At 36.3% G+C, this 23155-nt stretch overlaps 2 protein-coding genes across 2 annotated transcripts; one reads left to right on the forward strand and one right to left on the reverse strand.

The window, feature by feature from the left end:
* Window positions 1-143: 143 nt before the first annotated feature.
* GCK72_003237 (uncharacterized protein) lies at window positions 144-2084 on the reverse strand (the record flags this gene model as incomplete). Its single annotated transcript, XM_003094755.2, has 3 exons — window positions 144-531; window positions 1598-1815; window positions 1965-2084. 3 exons carry the CDS (start codon window positions 2082-2084, stop codon window positions 144-146), a joined length of 726 nt encoding a protein of 241 aa, XP_003094803.1.
* Window positions 2085-5329: 3245 nt separating this feature from the next.
* GCK72_003238 (uncharacterized protein) lies at window positions 5330-9874 on the forward strand (the record flags this gene model as incomplete). The annotated part of the gene is made up of 5 exons (XM_003094750.2): window positions 5330-5473; window positions 6390-6476; window positions 7477-7650; window positions 7952-8017; window positions 9743-9874. The coding sequence occupies 5 exons, from the start codon at window positions 5330-5332 to the stop codon at window positions 9872-9874; spliced, it is 603 nt and encodes a 200-aa protein (XP_003094798.2).
* Window positions 9875-23155: the final 13281 nt, after the last annotated feature.

Here is a 23155-nt window from a genome sequence, read left to right on the forward strand (position 1 = left end):
CCGTAGAAAACTGTTTTTCAGGTTCAAAACTTGAAAAACAAAGCTCTTTAAGCCGATTTTGACGTCAAAAATCACTAAAAACGCTGAAATTTCAGTCAAATCCTCCAATATCCCAAAATTCATCATCAAAAACAGAAATAAAATCAATGATTATTGAACATTTCGGAGAGTCGTTGTCTCGAATCGGTGCTCGACAGTGTCCACGCGGTGGCAATACCCAATCCGACGAGTGCTCCAATTCCAGACGCTTTCAGTCCATGAGGCGATCGATAGATGGCTCCAGTCAGTGCTCCGGCTCCGAATCCATTCAATTCGTCCTCTGCTCGAACCGATCGAAGTCCGATTTCCAGTGCTGAGTACATGAAGACGATCGCTCCAGCGGGTTGAGCGAATCCTGATCCGTGCTTCATCGTCGCGTTCACCATACGCGTCATCCATGGTTTTCCAACCATTTTACGAGTTTCTGGGTTCAGGAGCTCACCGACGGCTCCGCGAGCACAACCCACACCGAATGCACCACCGACTGCCCATCTGGAATTGGAGGAAATGAGATTTTTAGGCGAAAAATAGAGTTTTATCGTTAGAAACGAGAAGAAAATCTGGACATCCGGACACACAGACAGGCGAAAAAGTCCCAAGAATGAATCATCGAACGTCTGGCGCGCCTCTGACGCGTTTTTCGTCCGCAAAAGGACATCCGGACACACAGAAAAACAGGTTTTTTGATTTTTGAGCTTTTTTTCGATTTTTAACTCAAAAATCAGAAAAAGTTGAAGAAATCGGAGGATTTAACTAGTTTTAGCTGAAAATTGACTAAAAATAGCTCAAAATTCGGCAAAACAATCAAATTTTTGAAATCTGGCGCGCCTCTGACGCGTTTCTAGTTCACAAACGAACATCAGGACAATTGAATCCAGTTTCTGAAACCTTTAACCAATTTTTTGGTTGGTCTTCATTTGGGCGGTTAAATTCCCAAAAATTTCTCACATTTTTAGAAATTTTGATGCTTTCATAGCAAAATTGCTATTTTCAGTGCAGAAATTGATTTTGGCATCGAAACTTGCCAAATTTCACTGAAATTTGCCAAAAAAAACTGGAAAAGGCTGCTTTGAATCTACCTGAACCAGATAAGATGCTCATAAAGCTGAAAAATCAGAAATTTTCCACGTTTTCGAGCAAAATCGCTATTTTAAGTGCAAAAATGGATTTGGGCATCGAAAATTTCCGATTTTCAGCGAAATTTTCCAAATTCTTGCAGTTTTTCAAGGAAAATAGCTTGTTTCAGTGAAAAATGGATTAAGGCATCGAAATTTGCCGATTTTCATAGAGCCGAACCTTCGGAAAGCGGTTTAGTAGCTTCAGAAACTTAAATTTCCTTTTTTCCAGCGAAAATTCCTTCAAAAAAGACAAAAAAAGCAAGAAAAAGCTCCTAAAGATGAAAAATCTGATTTTTTGCAGTTTTTCGAGAAGAATCACTATTTTCAGTGCAAAAAAACTGAATATTGGCATCAAAATTTGCCGATTTTCGCTGCAATTTCACAAATTTTCTGTAATTTCTGCTCAAAAACAATTCCGCCAGCAGGATTCCTCTCCGTACCCAATATGCCCGAGTGCGAATTCGAATTTTCCCTTTCCGGCGACACCTCCTTCAGGCATAATGTATTGTGGCTGCTGAGAGGCGAACATGGACGGATCCATCTGCACGTAAGGTGTCATTTGTCGAGATACATTGACTCCCGCCGATTTCAGTTGATCCAAGGCGAGGACTGGAGCGGCCGGGAACGGAGAATGATCCGGGACCGATGATGGTGCGGGCTGAAAAAGAGTGAATTTTTTTTTTGAGTTTTTCGTGAACTTTTGGGTGAATTTAGTCGATTTTTCCGGATTTTCGGGGCTAAATCTGAAGGAAAATACTATTTTTAACTTCTGGTAGCGATTTTCCTCCATTTTAGGTAAGTTCTTACCGTTGGCGAATCAAATCCGGGCACCGCAAAGTTCATACCGGCGCTGAGATCGACTGGCTGCGCGGAGACCTCCACTGACGATGATGGAGTGTCGTGACCGCCAATTCCGAACCAACCCATTTTCCTGAAGCTCCAAATTCATTTTTTTGAGTTTTGGGATTACATCATTTTTAGTTTTCACAAGTTTTCGACAGATTTTTGAGACACAAAAAACTTGAATTATATATCAATCGATTCGCCATTTTTCGGGCTATCTATTGATATAAAAATCATAAAAAATTACTGGAAATTGATAGAAAAAATCTGAAAAACAATAAAAAAATCGCTGGAAAATTCTTGCAACGACACTCCGAAATGACGCCGCCGGTGTCGCTAAACAACACGCGGTGCGTTATTTCGGAGTGTCGTTGTGCCACATTTTTGGCATTTTTTCCAGTTTCAGCATCATTTTAAGCTGAAATTCTGCGATTTTCAGGCTGAAATAGTGTATGAAAAATGGGTCAGATTGTGTAGAATAAGAATCTGACTGAAAGAATTCGTAAAATATTCGAAAATTTCCAAAAGTTTAGGCCTAAAATCGGGGTTTCCGATAAAAAATAGTAGAAAAATTATTTCCGCATGAAAATTTAGTTTTTGACCGATTTTTAGCGATTTTCAGTGATTTTGAGTGTTCAGAACTCAAAAAACATCTCGAGATCTTGAGAAATATAGATTTATTTACTTTAAACTGAGTTTCAGGCCAAAATTGCATCATTTGTGATAGTTTTCTGTACAAAAGTGAGATTTTGCGTCATTTTTGACGTCCTGGTGTGGAAAATCAGGTAGAAATGCTGAAATTATGCTGAAAATCTTTAAAAATGTACGTTTTTCGATTTCCCCGATTTTTTACGAAAAAAATCTTTTTTTTTTTCAATTTTTTAGCTCAAAAAACTCCATTTTTATTGAAAATCTTGGAGATTTCCCCTGTTTTTCACTCAAAAATAGGTTAAACATCAACATTTTTCAATTTTCCCGATTTTTTTCCCTCAAAAAACTCAATTTTTTCTTTTTTAGGCACAAAAAAACTTCATTTTTGTTGAAATAATCCGAAATTTCTCTTTTTTCCCGCCAAAAATAGGTAAAAAATCAACATTTTTCCCTTTTTTTCAAAAAAACATCACATGTCAATCACGTGCTCCTTGGCCCACGGAATTTCCCGAAATTTCGATTTCGACATTTTTCCACCCAAAACTGAATAAATCACATGTTCGCAAAGCATATAGAATGACGTTTCCCTCTTTTTTCCCGTCTAGTCAACCTTTTATACTCCAAAGATCACTATTTGTTGTTTTCTCTTTTTTGTTCGATGGTTCATGGTGGCAGGAGGGTTTTCCGTGTCATTTTGGGTGGTTTTCCGTGGATTTTAAAGTTAAAAATCTTTGAAAATCGAGTTTTATCATAGTTTTCAGACCAGAAACTTCATTTTTACAATTATTTGTAGCAAAATTGGAATTTTGGAATTTTGAGCCGAAAACATGTTATTCATCTCGAAAATTCTGCATCCAAGCTCAACGATTGGAGCATTGTTGTTATTTTTGTTTGGCAGAGTTTGAGTATGAAATAGTGAAAACATTGAGCGCTTTTTTCAGCCAAAAAGAGCTTTTTGAGCGATTTTCAGCTAGAAAACTGGAATTTTTCGGAATTTTTAGCGATTTTCAGTTGAAAAGTGGTAATTTTAGATGTTTTTGATGCTGTTTTCAGCTGGAGTTTTGACTTTTGAGCGTTTTTCAGCTAAAAACTCTAAATTTTAAGATTTTTCGGCTTTGAAAGTGACTGAGCTAGCAAAAACTGAGCGCTAGTTAAACATTTTGATTTTTGCCCGGAAAATCTGAAAATTCGATCAATTTCAGTGAAAAATCTTACTTTCAGTTTTTTTTAGGCTGAAACTGCACTCGATCAATTTTCAGTTTTCTGTTCAAAATTTTATGTTTCTGAGGTAAAAATTATATAACTAATCTCAAAAATTACAGTATTCCAGTTGAAAATCACTCAAAAATTTCCAAAAAGACCAGATTTTCAAGCGATTTTCAGCTGAAAAAGTGAACATTTAGAGATTTTTGAGCAATTTTCACCACACATCACATGGAAAATCAAAAATTTTCGTATTTTAACCCCAAAAATCATACAAACAACCATATATAAAAAGTGTCACATGTATGCTTTTCTCCCTGCTGAATAACCCCAAAGTTCACAATTTGTTCTTTGTGTGATCTACCCGCCGTCGTCTGCTTCTCTAACCGTCTCTCCAGTTCACACACTCTCTCTCGTCTCTTATCTCTTTTTTCTTCATTTTTCTCCTCGAGACACACACCGATTTCCGTCATTCCACAGCAAACTTTTCACTCTTTAGATACTTGAACTAGACTACTTTGTCGTCAGAAAAGCGTTCTAAACAGCTTGATTTTTACAGAGAAAAGACACGAAAGAAACGAAGAAATAATGAGAATCTGGTCCAGTGAACACACTTTTGAGTGAGTTTTTCAGTTTTAAAAGTGGTTTTTAACGAGATTTTCGCGGCGTTTTAAGCCAAAAATCGTGATTTTTTAGTAGGAAAAACGTGAAATTACTGTTTTTGACTTTGAAATCTTGGTTTTTGAGGTTTTTTGTGCTAGAAATTGTGATTTTTGAGAGTTGTCAATCGAAAAAAGTCGGTTTTGGATGCTGAAAATATTATTTTTGAGCGATTTTCAGCCAAAAACCCGGGATTTTCGAGATTTTTAACCGATTTTTAGCTTTTGAGTGAGTTTTTCCTAGTTTTTTAGGCAAAATTTCACGTTTTTTGGTAAAAATCGCTCAAAAAATTACAAAATTCGGTTTTTTAAAGTTTTTTTGGCTGAAGAAATTTTCAGCTGGAAAATTGAGATTTTCGAGATTTTTTGAGCGATTTTCAGCTGGAAAACTGTAATTTTTAAGATTTTTCGCCTTAACAAATGATTGAGCTAGCAAAACCTCGGTTTTCAGCTCATTTCTGATTTTCGGCGCGGAAAATCTGAATATTCTATCAAAATCATTTTTAAAAAGTGGCCCTATTTTCGGTTTTTTTGCCAAAAAAATTTGCCGTTTTCACCATTTTTAACCAATTTCCAGCAGGTTTTCCTCAAAATTTCAATTTTTCGGGTGAAAAATTATAAAAACTATTTAAAAAATTACAGTTTTCCCAGCAATCACGACTTTTTGAAAGAAAATCGCATTTTCTCGAGTTTCGAGCTGAAATTTCGCGTTTTTAAAATCTAATTTTTCACCAAAATCATCAAAATTTACGGGTTTTTACTCGATCTTTTTGTTAAAAACCCGAATTTTGCAGTCATGAATGGGAGACGGTTGCGATGGCCGCATTCAAAAAGTATCCGAATCCACTGAATCGTGCCGTCACAGGGATAGACGTCGTCAAACAGACACTGGAAGCGGGAAAGATACTTACAGAGAGAATTATTCAGTCACATTTCAGTATTCCCAGTTGGGCGACCAAGGTTTGCTTATAACTCTGAAAACACTAAAAATGTTGTTTTCAGAATGATTTTAAGCCACAAATTCAGTTTTTTTAGCTCCAATACCTCTAAAACACAATTTAATGTTCAGTTTTGAGCTGAAAAATAGGTTTTTTGGCTTAAAATCATTCTGAAAACGACGTTTTCAGCATTCTTGTTGAAATTAGAAATTTGTGTTTTGAGAGATTTCGAGCTCTCGAAAATTCGATTTATAACCCAGAATTTCAGCCAATTTTTGATATATCGAAAATACTGTATTATAACGGCATGCCGTTATATTTTTCAACTGCCTCCCAGAGAAATTTTGTGGTTTCAGAAACTCATTAATAATTGAACGAAACAACTTTTTTGGACGCTTTATTTGCTGACCCAGAAGATACTAATCACGCTGCTTCTATAATGAGAACCAGTAAAAAACACTGGCATAATCATATTATTGAGTTCTGAGTATAGATGGGGTGCCGTTATAATACAGTATTTTCGATATATCAAAAATTGGCTGAAATTCTGGGTTATAAATAGAATTTTCAAGAGCTCGAAATCTCTCAAAACTCTAATTTCAACAAGAATGCTGAAAACGTCGTTTTCAGAATGATTTTAAGCCAAAAAAACCTATATTTCAGCTCAAAACTGAACATTAAATTGTGTTTTAGAGGTATTGGAGCTAAAAAAACTGAATTTTTTGGCTTAAAATCATCCCTGAAAATGATCAATGAAAAATGAAGAAAACATTGGATGTGGCAGCTGTTAACAACAGAGAAAAATGGGTGACGATGAGGAAGCGTTTTTCCAGTTTTCTTCACTTTTCATGGTCGAAGTAAATGAAAAATTGGTTGAAATTCAGGGTTATAAATAGAATTTCTACTAAAATACCTCAAATCACTCTCCTGTTTTCCAGCTGACCGGCTTCTCTGGCACCCAATATTCACACGAATACACAGTCATCGATCCACATAGAAAAGAGTTCTCGTTGACGACAAGAAATGTGAGTTTCTCGCCAGTTTTGGACACAAATCAGTCATAAACTAGCGAAAACCTATCAAATTTGCTGGAAAATGAAGGCATTTTTCAAAAATTGGTGTCAAAATTACTAGAAATTCATGAAAAGGGATCATCTAGTATCAAAAAATTGGTAGAAATGGCTTTTAGTGGGTTTTAAATGAATTTTCAATTGTCCATTTTCATCGATTCTTGGATTTGGAGACATCCAGACCAGAGTTGCATGGAATTCCGACTTCCGACTTCCGGAAAAGAAATTTCACTTCCGACTTCCGGATTTGGAGTTTCACTTCCGACCAGAGTTGCATGGAAGTGAAAATTTCTTATCCGGAAGTCGGAAGTGAATTTTCTTATCCGGAAGTCGGAAGTCGTTTTTGGCTGAAGAAAAGCCATTTTTCTGTCCTTTTAGACCATTTTTTCAAGTATTTCTGCAAAATATACTTTTCGGAAATTCCACAGTTATGGAATGACGGAAGTCGGAAGTAAAATTCCTTATACGGAAGTCGGAAGTCGGAATTCCATGGAACTCTGCTTCCGACTTCCGTCATTCCATAATTGTGGATTTTCCGCAAAGTAAATTTTGCGGAAATACAAGGAAAAATGGTCTAAAAGGACAGAAAATGAGCTTTTCTTCAGCGAAAAACTAATTTTTTCACTGATTTTCGCGAATTTTATGAACTTTTTCTAGGAGTTTTTGAATATTTGCGAAAAATCTAATTCCGACTTCCGGTTAAGGAAAGTCACTTCGGACTTCCGGATAAGGAATTTCACTTCCGACTTCCGACTTCCGGATAGGGACCTTTACTTCCGACTTCCGGATAAGAAATTTTCACTTCCATGCAACTCTGATCCAGACATCTGGACGCTCGGAAAAGCCTTTTCTACCAATTTTGTGAAATTCGCGATGCATTTATAGTTATTTTGGAGCCATTTCCAAATTGACTAAAAATGCTGAAATTATGGCATAAAATCCCTAATTTCTCCAGCTCAATGGCTCATCATTCCTGCGTGTCGACGAGAAATTGACCTACAAACCAGACCAAGAGGATCCGAATAAGACGGTGCTGAAACAAGACGTCATTGTGACAATTACACTGCCAGCGTTTGCCGATTATTGTGAGAAGACGTTCCTCAGCATTTATTCACAGAATGCTAGTAAGGTACGATTTTTAGCTAAAAACGCTGAAAATTTGGTTGAAAATGACCAAATTTTGAAGTTTTTAGCCTGAAAATTAAGATTTTTAGTTGAAAACGCTGAAAAATTGGTTTAAAAAATGACCAAATTTCAATGTTTTTAGCTGAAAACGCTGAAAAATCTTGATTTCTGCTGAAAAATTGGTTAAAAATGGCCAAATTCCGATGTTTTTAGCCTGAAAATGACGATTTTTAGTTGAAAATTGGCTGAAAATGACGAATTTCAGCTTTTTTTAAGCCGAAATTCCACAAAAATCGATATTTCAGGGTCGCCAAGGTGTCGAATGGGTGATCGATCATTTGAAGAAGGAATACGAGGCGATTTCGACGAAGGTGAGCACAGAATCGTAGAAAAGAGCAAGAAAATTGAACTTTTTGTGTAAATTTTAGTAGAAAAATTAGGTTTTTTTGCTGAAATTTGAGTTTTTTGAGTTTTTAGCATCTGAAACCGTCAAAAATGATCGAAAAATAGTGAAAAATCGCCGAAAATCAGCAGAAAAAACGAAATTTGGACGGGGGACTAACTTTTTCAAAATTTGGATTTCTAGGCCACTAACTTATTTTTCGATATTATACTCATTTCGAAGCTCTTTTTACGCTGAATTCAAATTTTTCAGTCTCCTGACCTAATTTTGGGATTTTAGACCAGTTTTTGACCTAGGATGGCCGAATTTTTCATATTTTTCTACACATTTTGACTTATTTTCTTATAGATTTCGTACAGGAATCTATGAACACCCAGAGAACGTTCTCTGACACACCAAAGATTACTATCAACTATTTTGTTGTTCGATTTGGTGTAAAAATGATAGCAATCTCGTGAGAAAGTGAGAAAACACTGATCCTGGTGGTTCTTTGGAAGAAAAATAGAAAAATAGAACAAAGGGGGTACCGACGGGTAGATTTACGAGAATTCCCCGTAAATCGACACTCCTAGCCTGAAGACTAATATGACTGGAAAGCTGAATCCGTGAGAATTCTGAATCCATTCTCAAATTTCTAGAACTTGAGAATGGATTCAGAATCCTCCCACGTCTTCAGCTCCCCAGTCATATCAATATAGGCGGAAGCTATGCCGAAATTTTCAACTAATTACCCGCTTAATTACCCTTTAATTATCCCTACTGCCAGTTACTTCTGAAATCTCTGAAAATGGCCAAAAAGCGACCTAAACAACTTTCTGGCGTACCTTTGGCGCGTTTCTAGCATTAAAAATTCCTTTTTTTTTAGCTCCACGACATCTAAACAGAATCTGAGATGTCTCTCTTCTGATTCTCTACTCCAGAAACTACGATGCTCCGATATGCCACCCAGCTTGCCAATTTGTATACTCAATTCGTTTCAAAAATGCCAATTTTTAATGCTTTTTAAAAATTATTTTTGTAAGTTCGGAGCATCGTAGTTCCCCGGAGCCAAAAATCGATTCATATGACTGGAAAGCTGAAGACGTGAGGGTGGAGATTCTGAATCCATTCTCAAATTTTGATTTTCAAAATTTGAAAATGGATTCAGAATCTCCGTCCCACGTCTTCAGCTCTCCCAGTCATATCAATATAGGCGGAAGCTCTGCTCAAATTTTTTAGATGGTTTCTTTTGGAAAATCTGAATTTTTGAATGTTTTCGATCGAATTCATTCAAAAATTGGGATTTACTTTCAGATTTTTATGCTGAAACTTGTCTTTTCCACCATTTTTGACCAATTTTTAGCAGTTTTTTGCTTTGTTCCCAGCTGCAGGTGTTCCTAAATTAAATTTGACTGAAAGTTCTGAAATTATAGCAAAAAATATATAATTTATCAGGTGTGGATTTACGAGAATCCCCCGTAAATCGACACTCCTAGTCTGAGCTAAAAGATTCATATGACTGGAAAGCTGAAGACGTGGGATGGAGATTCTGAATCGATTCTCAAATTTTGAATCCCAAAAATTTGAAAATGGATTCAGAATCTTCGCCCCACGTCTTCAGCTCTCCAGTCATATCAATATAGGCGGAAGCTCTGCCCAAATTTTCAATTTTCACTAATTACCCCCACTTAATTACCCAATTAACTAATTACAGGTGAGCAGCGAAGTGCTCGAGATGTCAGAGAAGATGCGTTCATGGAGTATTCCCACGACGACGTCTTCATCTACACCGTCAACGTCTTCATCGAAAGCTCCGCCCACAAAACCGTCCACGTCATCAACATAATTAAGAATAGTCGATAATTAGTAGTCTTTGTAGTTTGTAGTATTGATTTTTTTTTCGTTGACTTGTTTATTTTGGACATCCCGGTATAATCTCGTTCTAGGCGCCTCCTGGATTGTTTTATTGTGATTTTTTTTCTCTTTTGATGCTTTATCCAGTTTTTTGGGGGTTTTAGATTGGAAAAACGTGGTTTTTGGCCCAAAAATGAGGTTTTTACGGCTGAAAATAGTGGTTTTTCGCTGAAAAATGAGTTTTTTGACTCAAAAATGAGATTTTTTGACTTAAAAATGAGGTTTTCGGCTGGAAATTCGGTTTTTGAGGCTATAATCACCATTTTGATCTGTTTTTGAGCTAAAATGTGATTTTCAGTTCAAAATCGAATTTTCGACTTAAAAAATGAGGTTTTCAGCCTAAATATAGGTTTTGATCTGAAAATTACTGAACATTGCATTTTGGACCGAAAAATCGAATTTTTCAACCGGAAAATTTGATTTTTAAGAATTTCCACTCTAAAAATGTTTTTCGAGCTCAAAAAACAGCTGAAAATCTAATTTTCAGCTTTAAGACACTCTTTTTGGCTGATTCAGCTTAAAAATCTGAATCAGAGCCAAAAATCGAATTTTCCCGAAATTTTCAACTCAAAAATCGCATTTTTCCACTCTAAAAATGCCTATTTCGTCTCGATTTCTTACTGTAATCCTCCCCCTTATCGGGTTTTTTTCTGCTCCCATTTCCATCTCTCCCCAGTCATTTTTTTCAGTGTTCTATTGTTAGTCGTCCCCCGGTATGATATATTCTAAACACAGGGTCATAGGCCACATAACGCATCTTCACTCCATTAGAATTAGCGCGAAATTCAAAAAACATTCCAATTTTTTTTGAAAATGTGTATTTTTTCCGTTTTTTTTGATGAATTCGATGTTTTTTTGTGCAAAATTTAACCAAAAAAGCAAGAAAAATGGGTAAATTGCGATTTGGCTGAGCGGCGACTCAAACGACAGCCTGCCAAATGGTGTGTGCAAACGCGCTTCATTAGACACTGTATTTATTTCAAAAATTCCAAAAAAACCATTTTTAGGGCCCAAAATGCTCAATTTACTGCTCGAAAATCACATTTTCTGGTGCTAAAATTGAATTTTAAATTGAAAAATGCAATTTTCGGTCAATTTTAGCCAAAAAAATCCTCTAAATCCACAATATTGCACAAAAAAGTGGGCGGAGCCTATTATGCTTAAAAATCGATTTTTTACCATGTTTTAACGAAAAAAACCAAAAAATTTCAATTAAAATATGTTTTTAAAAAGTTCCACGCGGTAACCTTGCAAAAAAAAAGTGGGCGGAGCTAATTTTCTTAAAAAAAAACGAACCCTGTGCAATGACAAAGGAAATGGTCGAATTTCTGATTTTTACAATTTTTAGACTTGCAATTTGAACGAAATTTGGGAAAAAGGAAAAATTGCACGCGAAATGCGCCAACAACATTGCTTGCGCATTTTCCGATTACGCGGGAAACTGATTTTTTCGAACAATTTTTTTTCATTTTTTTCCAATTTTTCATTCATTTTCCCTTCCTTCTCTTTTCCTCCTGCAAAAACTGCATTTGACACATTTCGAATGTCAAATTTAGACGGGCGGCGCTGTACGAAGAAGGCGGAGAAGAGAGAAATAAATTGAATTCAAAGTAGAAGACGTTGACAGATTCAGAAGAGACGTCGTGTTGAGGAGATTCAATATGCATGGGTGAAAAGAAGAATTTGAAATGAAATCTCAGTTTGTACACTTTTCTTTTTGGGATACACACACATACTTTATGGAAAGGTTTCATTTTAGGCTCCGCCCACTTTTTTTTGCAAGATTGCCGCGCGGAACTTCATTTCTCCACTCAAAATAGATAAATTTGGAATTTTTGCAAAAAAGTAGAATTTTTACTATTTTTGATAACAATTTCACGTACCGAGCCGAGACTGGTCTAAAATCATAAATGTAGGCGCGGAGACTGAAAAATACGAGGTTTAGCGTGAAAAAAGCTTTAAAATGAGTATAATATCAAAAAATAAGTTGATGGCCTAGAAATCCAAATTTTGAAAAAGTTAGTCCCCCGGCCAAATTTCGCTGTTTTTGCTGTTTTTCGGCAATTTTTTCAGTTTTTTGTTCAAAAAAAAGTTTTAAACGGCTTTCCTTCAAAACAGCAAACAAAAGTCAGTGGGGGATATCCAGCCTAGAAATCCAAATTTTAAAAAAAGTTAGTCCCCCGGTCAAAACTGCTTTTAAATCCCAAAATTGGGTCAGGAGACTAAAAAATTCGAATTCAGCGTGAAAAATGCTTCAAAATGAGTATAATATCGAAAATAAGTTGGTGGCCTAGAAATCCAAATTTTTAAAAAGTTAGTCCCCCGTCCAAATTTCGTTGTTTTTGCTGTTTTCCGGCCGATTTTTTAAAACTATTTTCGGTAATTTTGAATTGTTTAAATTCCGTATCTTCTTCTGTGCTCAATGGCCTAGAAATCCAAATTTTGAAAAATTAGTCCATTTGTCAAAACCAGACTTGCAACGGGCCGGGCCGGCCCGGTGGGCCCGGAAGTTCAGTACTGAAAAAAATTCAAATTTTTTTTTCGAAAATTTTCCGATTTTTTTTTTGAAAAATATTTCTTAAAAACAATTTTTTGTAGGTTTCGAAGGTTTTTGAAAAATATACTTGAGGAAAAATATGAAAAATTTTCAGAAAATAAATTTTTGAACAAAAAATTGTAGTGAAAAAAGTTCAAAAATTCAAATCCGGGCCAAAACCGGGCCGGGCCGGGCCGGGCCGGCGGGCCGGCCTGGAATTTTGCAAGTCTGGTCAAAACTGGTCTAAAATCACTAAATTAATCCAGGAGACTGAAAAATTCAAATTCAGCGTGAAAAGAGCTTTGAAATGAGTATAATATCAGAAAAATAAGTTGGTGGCCTAGAAATCCAAATTTTTAAAAAGTTAGTCCCCCGTCCGAATTTCGCTGTATTTGCTGTTTTTCGGCGATTTTTCATTATTTTTCGGCTGTTTGAAAAAGTTCCGCCAGCTGTGACCAATTTTGAGCCTTCTCAAGCTGAAAATTCTGTTTTATTGTGGGGTTTTTGAGTATTATCTAGGAACGTCCATATTTTACTACACATTTTCAGAAAATGTTCTCAATTTCCCGAAATTCTCTTTTAAATTATCAAAAATCGGCCGAAAAACAGCAAAAACAACGAAATTCGGCCGGGGGACTAACTTTTTCAAAATTTGGATTTCTAGGCCACCAACTTATTTTTCGAGATAATACTCATTTTAAAGCTCTTTTCACGCTGAATTCAAATTTTTTAGTCTCCTGGCCTAATTTTGGGATGTTAGGCTGATTTTGGCCTGGGATCCTAATCCGTGTTTATCCCTCCCCTAAAACATATCTTTCCCCATTCATCTGAATCCAAGAATTTGTGTTGAAATGAGTGTTTTATCTCCCTGGAGCATCTCCGAGAAAAGAGCACAGAGGGGGAGGGGGAGCTGTAAATTGACGCCCTCCTCCTCCTTATTCGAAATACCCATAAATTCACACAGAAATTAAGAGGAAAAGGGGGGGGGGGGGAATAATTTGATAATCTCTTTCTTCTCCTCGTTGCCCCCTTTCTTTGTTGTTATTGGGGTATATGCAGTTTTTATTGGTTTAGTGTTGAAGTGGACGGAGGTTCGGATTGGGGGCCGAAATTTTGAAATTATTCGAAAATTTGGTAGTTTGAGACGTGCTGATTCTGAATATCATAACGATTTTGAGCAGAAATTTCCAGAAAATTAGTTGGTTTTTTCTGTTTTCAATTTATTTTTTCTTGTAGATCAAAAATAGGGCTACATTTTTGTAGTTGACAAGTTTCTGATATCCCGGCCCACTTTTGAGATATGCGCCTTTAAAGATAGGCAATGTTGATGGCGCGCTCCCTTCTCCCTGTTCTTTAAAGGCGCATATCTCAAAAGTGGGCGGAGCTATCAAAAAGTTGTCAACTAGAAAAATGTAGTCCTAGTTTCAATCTACAAGAATATTTAACATTTGAAACATTTTGGTTTCAACTAAGTCGGTGACTCCATGTCAAAATCTGTCAATTTTACAATTTTCGTCAAAAATGCAAAAACTCATTTTAGTCGGGGGGATTTTGGCTTTTACCGTTCTTATAAAAATTCAATTTATATTGTAAGGAATCCGTCCCCCACACGCCTCTGTACAAACATTCAGCTTTTTCTCTTTTTTTTGAGTCTGGCTCTCAAAGGACGGATTCATGACGGAATCTCAATTTTTAAGTTATTTCTTCCCAACTACAGTACCGCTCAAAAGAATATTAAGCTTTGGTTTTTTCAGTTGAAAAGGTCCGACTTTGAGAGTGTGTCATGGTGATACTTATTGTCACATCGCGTAGATTTGTAATGGATCATACAAATCAAAAGTAGAGCTCCATTTTTGTAGTTGACAACTTTATCGTACGGGCACTCCCCAGAGAATTACATATCGTCGAAGTAATTTCTCCCTCAAATTGGCTCTTTTCAGTGCAAAATAGGGCGATTTTTCAGCTGTCCCCTGAAAATGACCATAACTCTCTAGGGTGTGTGCGTACAAAAAAAGTGGTCAACTACAAAAATGGAGATCTACTTTTGATTAGTATGATCCATTAAAAATCTACTTGATGTGACAATAAGTATTACCATGACACACTCTCAAAGTCGGACATTTTCAACTGAAAAAAACCAAAACTTAATATATTTTTGAGCGGTACTGTATACCGTACACCACAACGACCAAAAGTTCCGCAATAATATTAATTCTCTAACAAAACCATAGACCAGCAGAACACATAAAATTTGACCTCCCATAACATAACTGTAAATGTGTTATGAGTCTTTTCTCCTCCTCTCACCACCAAAACGGAAAAAGTGTAAATGAGATGAAAAAGGAGAGGGAAATACGGAGACTGAATGCGTTTTACGGAACGACGACAAACCTGTCTAAGGAATCGTTTTGAACCGAACCGCCCGTTTTTCTTATTCTTTTTCTTTTTGTGGTGCTTCGCACTTGCCTATTGTAATAACATTAGTATTGAGAAGACGGACTGTGGCTAGTACCCCAAACATGAAAAAAAAAGAAGTTTTTAAACAATATTCTCAATCAGCATGTCTTAATTAGTATTCCAGCCAATTTTCAACAAATTTGACCTATACGTTTTTAAAAAAAGACACTTTTGTCATAACTTGGTAATTTTTGGCACTTTCTGTAAAACCTTGAAATCTCAAAATCTAGACAGCAAGCTTTCATTAATTTTGTCATATTCTTGTTTAGCATGTCTGAATTAGTATTTCAGCCAATTTTCAGTGTTTTCGGACAGTACGTTTTTAAGAAAACATCACGAAAAATCTTGGTCACTGTAACTTTTGTCATTGTACCTTGGTCAGTGTAAGTTCCAACATGGAATTTGTGATAAACTCGTTGACGAAACTTGTGAATATCTAAAATATTCTTAATCAGCATGTCTTTATTAGTATTCCAGCAAATTTTCAGCAATTTCGGACGATAGGTTTTCGAAAAATGACACTTTTACCATAACTTGTTAATTTTTGGTACTTCCTGTAAAACCTCGAAATCTCAAAATCTAGACAGCAAGCTTTTATTAATTTTGTCATATTCTTGTTTAGCATGTCGTGATTGGTGTATCAGCCAATTTTTAGCAATTTCAATATGCAATACTTTGAGAAAAATCATTTTTTGTCAGTGAAATTTTTGTCAGTGTAACTTTGTCAGTGTAAGTTCCGACTGCCAATTTTTGATAAACTCGCTTACAAAATTTGTAAATTTTTGAATATTCCTAATTAGCATGTCTCAGTTAGTATTCCAGCCAATTTTCAGCAATTTTGCACTATAGGTTTTCGAAAAATAACATTTTTAGTCATAATCTGTTAATTTTTGATAAGATTACTTTATGTAGAACCTCGAAATCTCAAAATCTAACCAGCAAACTTTTATAAATTTTGTTATATTCCTGTTCAGCATGTCTTAGTTAGTATTTCAGCCAATTTTCAGTGTTTTCGGACAGTACGTTTTTAAGAAAACATCACGTAAAGCCTTGGTCACTGTAACTTTTGTCACTGTAACTTTTGTCAGTGTAACTTTGTCAGTGTAAGTTCCGACTGCCAATTTTTAATAAACTCGCTTACAAAATTTGTAAATTTTTGAATATTCCTGTTTAGCATGTCTCAGTTAGTATTCCAGCCAATTTCCAGCAATTTCCACTCTTAATTTTTTGAGAAAACTCCGTTTTAGTATAATTTTAGTATAATTTGAGTTCACCCTCTTGAAAGTTAGTCCAAAGTACAGTACACCGACAATTTTTGATTTCTGATCACCATCTTCTTCTTTATAAAAACTTCTTGACATAAAACTTCCCCCCATTCTAGTACATATTCTCCGGCGCGGCAAGAGGAGACGAACGGCTTCTCGATTATATTGCGGCGGGCGGGAAAACCGCGCCGCACCGCTAAACCGACAGATGGTCACTCAGTCTCCCCCCTCCCCCCCCCCCCACACTTTTTACGCGGACACAAAGATTTATTTGAATTGAATATCTTTGAAGATTTTGTATAGATTCTGGATTTGCATTCTGCAACTTTGAAAATTTACAAAATTTCGAATAATTTGTAAAAATCAGCCAACTTTGAATAGGTGTCCTGAACTACAGTATGCTAGAAAATTAAATAATTTTATTTGATTATGTAGATCTAATCTAGAACTGCATTTTTGTAGTTGACAACTTTCAGATAGCTCCGCCCACTTTTCAGTTATGCACCTTCAAAGACAGCAGAGTATGCGCCCTTCCTTCTAGAGAGGCTATATTAAAGGCACAGGTATATCTCCAAAGTGGGCGGGGCTAGAAAAAAGTTGTCAACTACAAAAATGTAGCACTGATTTTGATCTACAAGATGAAATAAATTAAAATTCCCAAAAATTGACCCCAAGCAGGATCGAACCCTGGTACACATTCTTATAGTAATGCACCTTGACCAACAACTACTCGGCCACCAATTTTTGGGTAAAAATGTGGTTTCCGACATGGAAAATAAGGTTTTCAATAGTTTTTAAGGTCAGAAATGAAATTTTCCGGTTATTTTCATGTAAAAATCACATTTTTGCGTTGAAAATTAGTAATTTAGGTGGTTGTTGCGAATTTCCAACTTTGAAGGGGCATATCTCAAAAGTGGGCGGAGCAATCAAAAAGTTGTCAACTGGAAAAATGTAGGCCTAGATTTGATCTACATAATTATACTAAATTCAAAACAAAAAACACTATCTGGCGCGCGTTTGACGCGTTCTAAGCAACTTGTGAGATATGTGATCATTCATTGTTTCCTTATCCTTAAAGTATTTTTGATCACTTTTTTAATTTCATATTTTCATTTTCTGAAATGGTTTTTTTTTTGTAGATTATCCCTGACATTTTAGAGATACACACTTACGTAAATTATATACATATCGACATATTCATTGTGATAATCTTAATCTGAAATTCAAAAAGTGTTCTCGTAACTTTTTTCCTTTTTTTCATCAGGAGAACACGTTGTTAGTCACAAACTAAAAAAAACGGCTTAAAAATGTGATCGGTGGAATTTTTTTGGATTTCTTTTTGCATGGTTTGAGATAAAAATGGAGTATAAATAGAGCGCTCACAAAGACACAAAGAGATGTGAAGTTGCTTAGAACGCGTCAAACGCGCGCCAGAGTATTAATTCTTTTTTTGAATTGTGTACATTTAAATAGATCAAGTGTAGACCTTCATTTTTGTAGTAGACAACTTTTTGATAACTCCGCCCACTTTTGAGATATGCGCCTTTAAAGTTGGGAATTGCCTAAATTAGTCATTTTCAAAGGCTAGATGTGATTTTTACATCAAAATAACTGGAAAATTCCATTTCTGACGTTAAAAACTATCCAAAACCTAATTTTCCATGTCGGAAACAACGTTTTCAGAAAATACCAAATTTGGCGGAGTGGTTGTTGGTCAAGGGACAACTATGAGAACGGGTTCGATCCCGCTTGGGGTCAATTTTTGTGAATTTTTCATTTTTTCTGGGTTTGATATATTTTATCTTGTAAATCAAAAACAGGGCTACATTTTTGTAGTTGACGGTTTTTTTCTAGCTCCGCCCACTTTTGAGATATGCGCCTTTAAAGGTAGCAGCTGCTGAACTGAAGAAGATCTTTAAAGGCGCATATCTCAAAAGTGGGCGGAGCTAGCAAAAAGTTGACAACTACAAAATTGGAGATCTAGGTTTGATCTACAAAATGATAATACAATTCTATAAATCTAACCAAACTGGGTACCGTGACAGTGTCTCAAAGTTAGTCAACTTTCGATTTTTACAAAAGTTCAAAATTTTTCAAAGTTTCATGAAAACTGGTATTTTTCGAAATCCGAAATTGCTGAAAATTAGCTGAAAGCATAATTAAAACATGTTCAATAAGAAGTATCACTGGTTTTCCCAGAATACCAAAAACCTGGGGTGCCTCTGGCGTTTTTTTACTTGGGCAACTTTACAACTTATTTTTGTTTGATCTACAAAATTTTCTCTCTTTCTTTTATACATAATCTAGATGCCATTCCGTTAATTTTATCTACACAAAACCTCGTTCTCTTGATCTACCGATTCTTTACGAACAATAATAACTAAAAACCGTCTTTTTTTCCGGACGCCATCCCCATCTCCCATTCTATTCTATTTGTTGTCCACCACCATTCCAGTGGAGACCAAAAAATTGTCACAGAATGGCAATTATCCGTCCCCCCTTACTTCGCACCTTTCCGTCCTCCCCACCGCCACTTCAGAAAAAGAAAATGTTTCCAGTTTTCTTTTCAAATACCTCCCCCCACCCTCCTCCTCCCTATTCTCTACTTCTTTGCCTTTCCCGACTATTTTTCTGTTTTCTCAAGACCCCCGGGGCACGTCTTCTTCTTCCTCTTCTACGTTTCTCTGGCGCGCCGGAGGCGCGTTTTTAAATTATTTTTGAGATCCCGTCACGGCTACCCTTCGCATTTCATATTCTGCAAAAAAAAACTTGAAAATGAAACGCAAAAAATCCTGTCCGAAATGAGTTTTTGCATTTTTGATGAAAAATTTCAAATTTGACAGATTTGGACACTTTGTTGAAGCCAAAATGTTTTGAATGTTACATATTCTTGTAGATCAAATCTAGAGTTTCATTTTTGTAGTTGACCGTTTTCCTCTAGCTCCGCCCACTTTTGAGATATGCGCTTTCAAAGACAGCGGAGCGCGTGCCCTATCTTCTCGGGAGGCTATCTTTAAAGGCACAGGCATATCTCAAAAGTGGGCGGAGCTAGCAAAAAGTTGTCAACTACAAAAATAAACCCCCAGATTTTATCTAGAATAATATGTAACATTTGAAACATTTCCGCTCTAACTAAATCGGTGGCTGCATGTCAAAATTTGTCATTTTTCTTTTTTTAAATTTTTTTTTTCAAAAATGCAAAAACTCATTTCGGTCGGTGGAGTGTCCCCGCTTTCATCGAAATTCAATTCAATTTTTTTTTAAATTTAGCGACCGTAAGATTTGCGGGTCTTATTACAATTTAAAAAAAAAACTAAAATAACCAGTCTTGTCACGGGCCGGGCCGGGCCAAAATCAGGAAAAATCTCGGCCCGTTTTGAAACATTTTTTCAAAACATTTTGTGTTTTTGAACTTTTTTTTTGGAAATTTTTGGAAATTTTTTGAACAGTAAAGGTTATCAAAAAGTTGTACTGTTCAATCGCGCGTCAGTCACTTTTTTTCGGGCCGACCGGGCCGGGCCGAGCCAAGAGAAATTTCGGCCCGACCCGGCCCGATTTTTGACAAGTCTGAAAATAACTAAAGCGCCCCCCCCCCTCTACTAGCAGAAAATGGCATGGTGTAGATTTACGGAGTTTCGTGTAGATTTACGGAGGTACAGTATTCTTGAAGTTTTGGGGACCACCCTCATTCTGTTTACCTGTTAAACGCGTCAAAAGTGCGCCAGACTCTTCTGATTTGGTATTTTAGAAAGGAAAGTTCTAAAATAATCAAAAACTCGTATATTTCAGCATTTTTGAAAAAAAAAAAACCTTCTAAAAAGTTTTCTGGAAATTATGGTGATAAATCTCAAAATTTTTGCATGTTCGACTAACACCACCACCAGCTGGTGGTGGTGGTCCTCGGGGAGCCACTGGACATATGGGTGTATGTATATGCATACATATATAAGAGAGATATAGAGGCGTAGAGAGAGAGAGAGAGTGAAAATTGTGCCATGGGGACGGGGGAGGGAGCACAAAATGGAACGGCTGCGGGGAAATGGGGTGAACCCCGCCGGAGCCGTGAACACAATTGGGATGTGTGTGATGGATCGGTTTTTGGGGGGAGCCCCCCAAATAAGGAGCCGGGTGTCTTAGGCTTCCACTATTTTAGTAATCTTTTTGGTGACGAAATTGACAAATTTTGTGAGTCAAAGTTTGCGTTTTCTTATGAAAGCAAGTGAATCTGTATAGATAACCAAGTCTGGCGTGCCGTCGGCGCGTTTTTCGTTTGTTTTAAGCTCTACCTAAAGTATAATAGGAGTAGACCGAGGCGCGTTTGAGCAGTACGATTTTATGATAACGTTTACTGAAATTGAAACAATATTTGTTAGTTTCTCACTAATTATTTACTAAAAGTGCAAAAATTGAAAGCTTTTTACAATTCATGTTTTGAGAAAATCTACCAACTTTGAGATCCCGTCACGACTTCAGTTCTAACCGAATTTATTTACATTTATATTAATTGTGTAGATCAAATCTAGATCCCCATTTTTGTAGTTGACAACTTTTTGCTAGCTCCGCCCACTTTCGAGATATGCGTGTACCTTTGAAGATGGGAGGTATAGATCGTGCTCTCCCTCCTCTCCGTTCTTTAAACGCGCATATCTCAAAAGTGGGCGGAGCTAGAGAAAAACCGTCAACTACAAAAATAAAGCTCTAGTTTTGATCTACAAGATGCAATAAATCAAAAACTGAAAAATCTGAAAATTCACCAAATTTGACCACAAGCATAGTGGGGCACATTGACACCAAGACTTTATTGGCCCAATTTTTGCTAAAAATGTGATTTCCAACATGGAAAATTGGGTTTTGAGTAGTTTTTTAACGTCAGAAATAGAAATTTCCGGTAATTTTGATGTAAAAATCACATTCTGGCGTAAAAAATGACAGGTTTTCACCAATTTTTACAAATTTTATTTTTAGCAAGTATATAACATTTTTTCTGCTTCTTGACGTTGTCGTCGTCATCTATTCTTCCTTTTTTTCTCTTTTTCGGTTTCAAAAATGAGAAAAAAAGAAGAAGAAAAGAGAGAAAAGTGACTACTTACTCAAGAATGCGTGTTCCCGAATTCGTTTTTTTTTGTTCGGCTCTCGTTGTGTTACATTTGGGTTGTTTTCGTCTTTTTTGTGGAAAACTTTTGGGAATTCCAGATTTTTTTCAGATTTCTCTCGTAAATCTACACAATAGTTTTGTAAATCTACATGAGGGTTTCCCGTAAATCCACACGCTTATCTCCGTAAATCTACACACTGATTCCCGTAAATCCACACAGCGCCTTGTAAATCTACACGAAGCCTTGGAAATGTACACTCTGAGTTCCGTAAATCCACACAGCGCTTCATAAATCTACACTAGACTTTTTTGAATCTACATGAGAGTCCCCCGTAAATCTATACCAAGTCTTGTAAATCGACTCGATACCCCGTAAATCCACATAGCGCTTCGTAAATCTACACTTGTAAATCCACATATTGAGTCTCGTAAATCTACATGAGAGTCCCTCGTAAATCTACACACTGATTCCCGTAAATCCACACAGAACGTCTCGTAAATCTACACAAATAGCTCCGTAAATCCACAAAATATCCCGTAATTCCACAAGGCATCCCGTAAATCTACACTAGAAGTTTGTAAATCTACATACGAGACCCCCTGTAAATCCACACAATGAGTCTCGTAAATCCACCCGAAATCTCGTAAATCTACACTAAGTTTTGTAAATCCACACACAGCGCCTCGTAAATCTACACTAGAGGTTTGTAAATCTACATAAGAGACCCCCGTAAATCCACACCCCTAGCTCTCCGTAAATCCACACCAACATCCCGTAAATCCACACAGAACGTCTCGTAAATCTATCCAAATTGCTCCGTAAATCCACACACTTAGCTTCGTAAATCCACACACACACACACACACACTGAGTCTCGTAAAAACACACAACACCTCGTAAATCTACATGATAGTCCCTCCCGTAAATCTACACACTTAGTCCCGTAAATCCACACACTTAGCTCTCCGTAAATCCACACCAAGATCCTTTGAAGCGAAAAATCTGAAAAAAATGACTCTGACTAAGCGCCTTTTTATGTGAAGTCAACCGTGATTATTTATACTTTTTTGCTTCTTATAAAAACATTTTTGTTGAGAAAATTTTCCAAAACTTTTTTTTCTTTTCAGGTACATATACTTCCACGTCCACCGAACTCCAAGAATACTGTACCTCCGTAAATCTACACAAAGCGTCTCGTAAATCTACACTAAGTTTTGTTAATCTACATTAAATCCCGTAAATATACCGTAGCTCGGCCGGCTTACTTTGGCGTACTGTACCTCCGTAAATCTACACAAAGCGTCTCGTAAATCTACATAAGAGCCCCGTAAATCTTACTGTCGCTTAATTTTGTTTAAATTGAATTTTGATGATGAAATCGGCGGTGACTCGTAGTCAACCGACCAAAATGAGTTTTTGCATTTTTGATAAAAAATTGAAAAATTGAAAAAATGACAGATTTTGACGTGGAGTCACCGACTTATTTGAAGCCAAAATGTTTCAAATGTTACATATTCTTGTAGATCAAAAATCGGGCTTCATTTTTGTAGTTGACATCTTTTTGATAACTCCGCCCACTTTTGAGATATGCGCCTATAAAGATAGGCGATGCTGAGGGCGCGCTCTCTACACCTTGTTCATTAAAGGCGCACATCTCAAAAGTGGGCGGAGCTAGCGAAAATATGTCAATTACAAAAATGTAGATCCATGTTTGATCTACAGTGAAATTTAATCATTTTAAAAGTTTTGAATGATAAGGAAGCGGTGGTGGAATCTCAAAATTTTGGATTTCTTCACAAAATCAATTTTTTCAAAAAAATTTTTGTATTTTTTTTTTGAATTTTTATTTTTATTTTTAA

Source organism: Caenorhabditis remanei, chromosome I, assembly GCF_010183535.1.
Source record: "Caenorhabditis remanei strain PX506 chromosome I, whole genome shotgun sequence".
In the NCBI taxonomy this organism is placed as follows: domain Eukaryota; kingdom Metazoa; phylum Nematoda; class Chromadorea; order Rhabditida; family Rhabditidae; genus Caenorhabditis; species Caenorhabditis remanei.